This window comes from Notolepis coatsorum (genome assembly GCF_963971535.1).
Source record: "Notolepis coatsorum genome assembly, chromosome: 19".
Lineage (NCBI taxonomy): Eukaryota > Metazoa > Chordata > Actinopteri > Aulopiformes > Paralepididae > Notolepis > Notolepis coatsorum.
The window spans coordinates 10,055,097-10,064,684 of NC_140183.1; the positions used below are offsets into that span (position 1 = coordinate 10,055,097).

The 9,588-nt window shown below is 47.8% G+C and overlaps 1 protein-coding gene across 1 annotated transcript; it reads left to right on the plus strand.

Moving 5' to 3' along the window:
• Positions 1–316: 316 nt before the first annotated feature.
• On the plus strand, positions 317–5,235 carry LOC311245928 (uncharacterized protein; the record flags this gene model as incomplete). Its single annotated transcript, XM_084335952.1, has 4 exons — positions 317–434; positions 1,817–2,023; positions 2,768–2,920; positions 5,066–5,235. 4 exons carry the CDS (start codon positions 317–319, stop codon positions 5,233–5,235), a joined length of 648 nt encoding a protein of 215 aa, XP_084192078.1.
• Positions 5,236–9,588: the final 4,353 nt, after the last annotated feature.

Here is a 9,588-nt window from a genome sequence, read left to right on the forward strand (position 1 = left end):
ATATTATAATACAACTCTGTGTACATACATCTGATTAGCGCTACACTAAGTAGTACTCATTTATATATTTTATTCCCAGTTGAATCACCTGTACATTGATATTACTGAGGTACAGTATATTACTATTGCACGTTACTGTTACATTTGCACTCTGGTTGAAATATGATTAAAGTGACAATTGTTCCATTAACTGGGACAAACCCCTGGTTTGTGTGTAGATGACTTGCTCCATCTCACTAATGTCACTTGGGATATGTCCTCATCAAGCTTGACTTCACTTGGAGGGGTCATTTAAAATAACTCGTCCTGGGGGCGCATGTCCCAGGCCCCCAGCCGCCAGGCCCCCAGCCCCCAGGCCCCCAGCCGCCCCCCGGCCGCCAGGCCCCCAGCCCCCCAGGCCCCCAGCCGCCCAGCCCCCAGGCCCCAGGCCCCTAGTTACCTCTGTTCCCTGAAGGACAGGGGGGCCTATACTACTTCCTTGCCCCAGGCCCCTAGTTACCTCTGTTCCCTGGAGGACAGGGGGCCTCTACCACTTCCTTGCCCCAGGCCCCTAGTTACCTCTGTTCCCTGGAGGACAGGGGGCCTCTACCACTTCCTTGCCCCAGGCCCCTAGTTACCTCTGTTCCCTGGAGGACAGGGGGCCTCTACTACTTCCTTGCCCCAGGCCCCTAGTTACCTCTGTTCCCTGGAGGACAGGGGGCCTCTACCACTTCCTTGCCCCAGGCCCCTAGTTACCTCTGTTCCCTGGAGGACAGGGGGCCTCTACCACTTCCTTGCCCCAGGCCCCTAGTTACCTCTGTTCCCTGGAGGACAGGGGGCCTCTACCACTTCCTTGCCCCAGGCCCCCCTAGTTACCTCTGTTCCCTGGAGGACAGGGGGCCTCTACCACTTCCTTGCCCCAGGCCTCTAGTTACCTCTGTTCCCTGGAGGACAGGGGGCCTCTACTACTTCCTTGCCCCAGGCCCCTAGTTACCTCTGTTCCCTGGAGGACAGGGGGCCTCTACCACTTCCTTGCCCCAGGCCCCTAGTTACCTCTGTTCCCTGGAGGACAGGGGGCCTCTACCACTTCCTTGCCCCGGGCCCAGAGTAGCCTATGCCATTAATATAGTTTTTCTGGTTCACTTCAACTCTGATGAGATTCCTGGTCTGTTTTTGAGTGACACCTGCTTCTTTCTTTACAGCTAAGACCCTTTGTTTTTTGCACTTCATGATGTAAAAAGTAAATAATATTAACACCATAGAAAATGAACCGTAGCCCCTCTTACTGACCTCGGGTCTGTCCAGCTGTTACCTGCATGGATCACGTAAACACAGTGGACAGTAAACAGCTTGGTGTTTGAATGGGAGCCACAGCTTCTGTTTAATCATGCTGTAATTATGTTATGTGTGGCTTCTTAATTCATCTGTGTGCATGCTTGTGTGTGTGTGTGTGTGTGTGTGTGTGTGTGTGTGTGTGTGTGTGTGTGTGTGTGTGTGTGTGTGTGTGTGTGTGTGTGTGCGCTTGTGTGTGTGTGTGTGTGTGTGTGTGTGTGTGTGTGTGTGTGTGTGTGTGTGTGTGTGTGTGTGTGTGTGTGTGTGTGTGTGTGTGTGTGTGTGTGTGTGTGTGTGTGTGTGTGTGTGTGTGTGTGTGTGTGTGTGTGTGTGTGTGTGTGTGTGTGTGTGTGTGTGTGTGTGTGTGTGTGTGTGTGTGTGTGTGTGTGTGTGTGTGTGTGTGTGTGTGTGTGTGTGTGTGTGTGTGTGCGTGCAGCCAAGCCCCAGCCTGCCCCTGGAGAAAGCCGCTCTCCCGGTGGTCCCGTCACTAAATCGGACCCTTTAGCCGCGGGGTCTCCGGAGAGGACCCCTCCTCGCAGCGAGGCCAAGCCTGACCTCACCCCTCGTATCCGGACTGCCTCCTCCTCCTCAGCGCCCCCTGCTGGGCCGGTCAGCCCCAAACCCCCGGTGCCACAGGGAGCAAAGCCCGCCCTGGCTGCTCGGCCGTCCATCCCGCAGAAGCCAAGGACCCCCAGCAGCAGCCGGAGCACAGGTAGGCTACTGTACTTTATGACGGACACCATTAACTTAAATGTTTACGTTTATTTGGATCCCCCATTAGCTGTTACAAATGACAACAGCTACTCTTCCTGGGGTCCACACAAAACAACAACAAATACAAATAATCATAATTAAAAATAAAACCAACAATAAACATACGAATAATATACATAATATACAATATACATAACATAATCAAACATGGAGCGTAACAGTAAGAAGCATTTTGTATAAAAGTATTCTGTACTTCTGTATGACAACTATTAAAGAAACTTGAAACTTGAACTTGAAACATAATTTCTCCCCCCCCCCACACCCATCCAACCCAGCCCACCTCATTACATTAGCATTATACCAAAATATTACATAATATTTCAACTAGATGATGGTATGGGGGCCAAATATCATTTTTAAAGGCTATGAGCATAGTTACTGTACTATATGACGGACACCATTAACTCCACCAGGACACCAGATGATGGTATAGTTACAGGCCAAATTACCATTAAAGGGTATAAGCATAGGTACTGTACTTTGTGATTTACACTACGAAAAAGAGAAGAAAAACAAACACATTGCTGAAAAAAGCAGTTTTCCTGAAAAAAACTCTCAAATGTCCTTCAGTCTGAGTTGATAACATACAAGTTCCTTCCTCTGTCCGTCCCCCCTGTATGTCATTCTGTCGTCCCTCTGTCTGTCCCCCCTGTCGTCCCTCTGTCCCCCCCCCCCCTGTCAGACGAGAGCTCGGAGGCCCCCCCCAGCGGTGCTGTGTCCCCCAAGGTGGCAATTCTTCCTCCCACCATGAAGAGGGCGCTGTCTGAGAAAGACAAGGAGTCCAGTCCTCCGCTGGGAGGCTCAGCCAACAAGACGGCGTCAGCAGCTCAGGAAGGTCTGTCCTCCACTAGAGACACACCCTGTCTGTCTGTCTGTCTGTCTGTCTGTCTGTCTGTCTGTCTGTCCTCCACTAGAGACACCCTGTCTGTCTGTCTGTCTGTCTGTCTGTCCTCCACTAGAGACACATCCTGTCTGTCTGTCTGTCTGTCTGTCTGTCTGTCTGTCTGTCTGTCTGTCTGTCTGTCTGTCTGTCTGTCCTCCACTAGAGACACCCTGTCTGTCTGTCTGTCTGTCTGTCTGTCTGTCTGTCTGTCTGTCTGTCTGTCTGTCCTCCACCAGAGACACCCTGTCTGTCTGTCTGTCTGTCTGTCTGTATGTCTGTCTGTCTGTCTGTCTGTCTGTCTGTCTGTCTGTCTGTCTGTCCTCCACCAGAGACACCCTGTCTGTCTGTCTGTCTGTATGTCTGTCTGTCTGTCTGTCTGTCTGTCTGTCTGTCTGTCTGTCTGTCCTCCACTAGAGACACCCTGTCTGTCTGTCTGTCTGTCTGTCCTCCACTAGAGACACCCTGTCTGTCTGTCTGTCTGTCTGTCTGTCTGTCTGTCTGTCTGTCTGTCTGTCTGTCTGTCTGTCTGTCCTCCACTAGAGACGCACCCTGTCTGTCTGTCTGTCTGTCCTCCACTAGAGACGCACCCTGTCTGTCTGTCTGTCTGTCTGTCTGTCTGTCTGTCTGTCTGTCTGTCTGTCTGTCCTCCACCAGAGACACCCTGTCTGTCTGTCTGTCTGTCTGTCTGTCTGTCTGTCTGTCTGTCTGTCTGTCTGTCTGTCTGTCCTCCACTAGAGACACCCTGTCTGTCTGTCTGTCTGTCTGTCTGTCCTCCACTAGAGACACCCTGTCTGTCTGTCTGTCTGTCTGTCTGTCTGTCTGTCTGTCTGTCTGTCTGTCTGTCTGTCTGTCTGTCTGTCTGTCTGTCTGTCCTCCACTAGAGACGCACCCTGTCTGTCTGTCTGTCTGTCCTCCACTAGAGACGCACCCTGTCTGTCTGTCTGTCTGTCTTGCTGCACTGCATTCAGCAGCCCTCATCTAACAGCCTCTCAGGTAGACAATAGGAGTGCAAGCAAAAGGAAGGACATGGCTAATTTGCATATGTCATTGGCAACATAGTATTGGCTGGACAGCACATGGCTAATTTGCATACGGCATTGGCAACACATTATTGGCTGGACAGCACATGGCTAATTTGCATACGTCATTGGCAACATATTATTTATATTACACACCAGCACTGTCTCACCAAAGCTATGAGAGATGACGTTCGTATCTGTTCACTCCTGAATAAGGTATTTGTTTAAGACGCATTATCTGTTATCGTGTATTATTTTATCCATTTGAGTACTATATTACTTGTAGTTTTACCCCTATGACACTGCCATAATAATATACCTCTCCTAATCCTGACCTATAAATAAGGCATCAGAGCGATGCTGTGATTCACTGTGGCTCTCAGATCTGGACCCGTTCCCATCAACCATCACTGTCGTCTGTTTGACAGAGAGCAGCTTGACAGAACGAGGTCATCACGGTCTCTCATCCTCACATCTGTAATCTATTATGTAACACACACACACACACACACACACACACACACACACACACACACACACACACACACACACACACAGGCAGGCAGGCAGGCAGTGAAGTGGCACTTTTTTCTATTTCCTTTCCTTTCCTTGTCTCCTTTCCTCGTATCACATCACATCTCATTGCCTCCTCCCCTTTCCCCATTTCTCCTATTTTTTTCCTCCGCTCTCCTTATCTCTTGTCTACTTTCCTGCCCTTATCTCCTTTACTCCTCTCTCTATCTCTCTCTTTCTCCCTCCCTCCCTCTCTCTCTCTCTCCCTCCCTCTCTCTCTCACCTGAACTACTATCCAATGTCTTCTCTCTCACCTTTCCTCTCATATGTTGGTGTTGTCAGTGGCGCCCTCTTGTGGCCACATCCCACATGACACGCTGTACTATGTAGATGGCAGTTAGTAAGGTGTCGAGAGAAGCTGCTTAAAACAGGTCAGTTGAAAGTCCCTGGTTCCATCTCCAGCGGAGCACAAAGCTGACCATGTGCCCCTGAGCAAAGGGTTTGATAGCTAAAATACATACATTAAAATGAGAATAACAATAGGCGGTTGTCTTCTTGTCTCCAGCGAGGACAGCATCTGTGTCGGACACCCAGCGCCGCAGTCCCCACCGGACCAACTCGGAGGACCGCGGCACCTCCAGAACCAAGGACACGTCTCCCCACCCGGACCAAGACCAAGCAGCCAAGTCCTCCGACTCGGGCGAAGAGGCGGACAAAGACTTTATTTTGATATGAACTGAAATGAAAAAGGAATCTCTAGTGACTCGTGTTGTTTTTACATTATTATAAAAGCACCCAAGGACGAGGTTGCTGACATGCTTGTATACCAGGGGTGTAACGGTACTCGAGTGTCGTGGTTCGGTTCATACCTCGGTATTGAAGTCGCGGTTCGGTTCGTACCTCGGTATTGAAGTCGCGGTTCGGTTCGTGCCTCGGTATTGAAGTCGCGGTTCGGTATGTTTTCGGTACAGCACGGGGGGGGGGGGAACTAAATGCAACACACAAAATTGCTTTTGATTTATTATGAAGTCGTAAAACTTCTGAACAGTTGCTAATTGGCTATAATATCCTGAACAAATGAAGGGACGTGTGATAAAAAAAAACTGCAACTACACCTTTAAATGTTTCTGCCACTGATAGTCAACACCTAAAATATTATTTTGTTAAACTATTTTGATAAAACCACCGGTTGAAACAGCTAGCTATGTAGTTTTGTTGTTAGCAACGTGCTAACTACTGTTTGGAAAATACTTGGAGTCCGCTGTTTGACTTGCATGGAAACAGACAGTGGTGTCCTGCTAACGTTGAAGATTTTTTATTTGATTTGAAATCTTTATTTCGAACATGTAAATAAATACAAACAATATAAAATCAAAACAAATCATTGATCTCAAGAAATTAAATGAAAAAATATATATAATAATAATAAACAAAAGCAAAACATAACTCAATTTACATGTTCGAAACGGAGTAGGAAGAAGTATACACTTATTTAATCCTACCCCTTTTACACTACTCAATGAGTGTACTGATTTAAAACTTTACAAAACAAATATATATATATATATGCAAAACAAAAACTATATATGTAAAACATGAAAGAAATCAAATAAAAATGTAAACACCCGTGAATGTCAAATCCCTTCCTCATCGCTGTACCTCATGAACATCATTTCCTTATAATTCAGTTTGAATTGTCTCATATTTGGACATTGGTTTAGCACCACATTCAGACTGTTCCACAGTTTCACTCCACATATTGAAATGAACCGATTTGGAAATATCTGCAGCTAAGAACAGCCACACACCGCTCTCATTGTAAAATGATGACATTACTGAAGGAAATGGAAACCATCTCAGGTATGATTATATGTCTGTAGTACTGTGAGTTTCTGGAAATGACTGACAATTTCAGCTGTAGACCTACCGTATTCCCCATTTAGCCTGTGCATTTAAAAATAGATCTCATGTGGTCAAACTCCACAGAGCTGTGCTAGACGTTAAAATTAGTTGCTAGGACAGTTCTGACGACATCCGGCTCTTTGTGAAAGTGACGTCACCGGGGGGGGGGGACTGGGAGTTGTGAATTTAAGTCCTGCACACTATTCAAGTTCTGCACTTCCGTGGTTAAAGCTGGACTATTAACTTGCGTGCCTAACCTAACGTCCTGAACCTAACGTCCTGAACCTAACGTCCTGAACCTAACGTCCTGAACCTAACATCCTGAACCTAACGTACTAAACCTAACGTCCTGAACCTAACATTGTGAACCTAACATCCTGAACCTAACATACCTAACGTCCTGAACCTAACATCCTGAACCTAACGTCCTGAACCTAACATCCTGAATCTAACGTACCTAACGTCCTGAACCTAACGTCCTGAACCTAACATCCTGAACCTAACGTCCTGAACCTAACATCCTGAACCTAACATCCTGAACCTAACATCCTGAATCTAACGTACCTAACGTCCTGAACCTAACGTCCTGAACCTAACATCCTGAACCTAACATCCTGAATCTAACGTACCTAACGTCCTGAACCTAACATCCTGAACCTAACATCCTGAACCTAACATCCTGAATCTAACGTACCTAACGTCCTGAACCTAACATCCTGAACCTAACATCCTGAATCTAACGTACCTAACGTCCTGAACCTAACGTCCTGAACCTAACATCCTGAACCTAACGTACCTAACATCCTGAACCTAATGTACCTAACGTCCTGAACCTAACGTCCTGAACCTAATGTCCTGAACCTAACATCCTGAACCCAACGGTTCTGTACGAACACATGTACCGCTACACCCATATGGTATACACAGCGTGTGGTAGAGACGGCTCAGAGCCAGTAACTATCCGCTCTAACGATGTCTCTCCTTCTGTATATGAGTCTGAAACGTCACCACCACAGGAAGTTAGCCGTTGTCGCGCGGTTGTCGCGGTGTTGGGTATTATAATCGGCATCCTAATTCAAATGTATTGAATGAATACATTTGTTGGGAGGTGTTTGGGGACGTGTGAGAGGTCTAGATGTCATTCCCTCTTCAGTCTCATCTCGTCAGCAGTGACTGATTGGTTTATGTTTCGCAAGAGGGGACGGTGAATGAGTGAATTAGCATTTCCCTAAAATCTCTATCGTTGACCGGGGCATCACATTTAATACAGGCCTTTCACTGAATGTTTGTGTAGTTGTCTCTACTCCAACATGGCTGCCTGTAACCATAGGTAACCCCGAGCATGTGGCGTCATTAAAACACAGTGCAACCCCTTATGAAATCACCACTGCAGACAAGTAAACCCAAACCCGGGCTAACTGCCTGACAGACAAGTAAACCCAAACCCGGGCTAACTGCCTGACAGACAAGTAAACCCAAACCCGGGCTAACTGCCTGGCAGACAAGTAAACCCAAACCTGGCTAACTGCCTGGCAGACAAGTAAACCCAAACCGGGCTAACTGCGTGACAGACAAGTAAACCCAAACCCGGGCTAACTGCCTGACAGACAAGTAAACCCAAACCTTGTTAACTGCCTGACAGACAAGTAAACCCAAACCCGGGCTAACTGCCTGACAGACAAGTAAACCCAAACCCGGGCTAACTGCCTGACAGACAAGTAAACCCAAACCGGGCTAAGTGCCTGACAGACAAGTAAACCCAAACCGGGCTAACTGCCTGACAGACAAGTAAACCCAAACCCGGGCTAACTGCCTGGCAGACAAGTAAACCCAAACCCGGGCTAACTGCCTGGCAGACAAGTAAACCCAAACCCGGGCTAACTGCCTGACAGACAAGTAAACCCAAACCCGGGCTAACTGCCTGGCAGACAAGTAAACCCAAACCTGGCTAACTGCCTGGCAGACAAGTAAACCCAAACCGGGCTAACTGCCTGACAGACAAGTAAACCCAAACCCGGGCTAACTGCCTGACAGACAAGTAAACCCAAACCTTGTTAACTGCCTGACAGACAAGTAAACCCAAACCTGGCTAACTGCCTGACAGACAAGTAAACCCAAACCTGGCTAACTGCCTGACAGACAAGTAAACCCAAACCCGGGCTAACTGCCTGACAGACAAGTAAACCCAAACCCGGGCTAACTGCCTGACAGACAAGTAAACCCAAACCTGGCTAACTGCCTGACAGACAAGTAAACCCAAACCTGGCTAACTGCCTGACAGACAAGTAAACCCAAACCTGGCTAACTGCCTGACAGACAAGTAAACCCAAACCCGGGCTAACTGCCTGACAGACAAGTAAACCCAAACCCAGGCTAACGGTCTGACAGACAAGTAAACCCAAACTCGGGCTAACTGCCTGACAGACAAGTAAACCCAAACCTGGCTAACTGCCTGACAGACAAGTAAACCCAAACCCGGGCTAACTGCCTGACAGACAAGTAAACCCAAACCCGGGCTAACGGTCTGACAGACAAGTAAACCCAAACCCGGGCTAACGGTCTGACAGACAAGTAAACCCAAACCGGGCTAACTGCCTGACAGACAAGTAAACCCAAACCGGGCTAACTGCCTGACAGACAAGTAAACCCAATTCTAAATGCACCTTGAGCCCAAGATCGCCTCTGTTCTGTTGCTTCAATGGATCAGAGATGGAGGGCTCTGAATCAGCCCCCCCCACTCTCTCTCCCCATTCCCCTGTACTTCCTGTCACTCTCGACTGTAATGCATTTTATAGAAATAAAATAGAATGTGTCTTTACATTGGGAAAAGATTATCTAATTACAACAAGATGCATTTTGGGAAACTCTGCCCTTGTGTCAGGAACAGAAAAACTGTGCGTGTGTGTGTGTGTGTGTGTGTGTGTGTGTGTGTGTGTGTGTGTGTGTGTGTGTGTGTGTGTGTGTGTGTGTGTGTGTGTGTGTGTGTGTGTGTGTGTGTGTGTGTGTGTGTGTGTGTGTGTGTGTGTGTGTGTGTGTGTGTGTGTGTGTGTGTGTGTGTGTGTGTGTGTGTGTGTGTGTGTGTGTGTGTGTGTGTGTGTGTGTGTGTGTGTGTGCGTGTGTGTGGGGCTTCTCTCCCGGGGACCAAAGTCCCAATAATAATATCAATATCTCTGTACTTTATCTGAC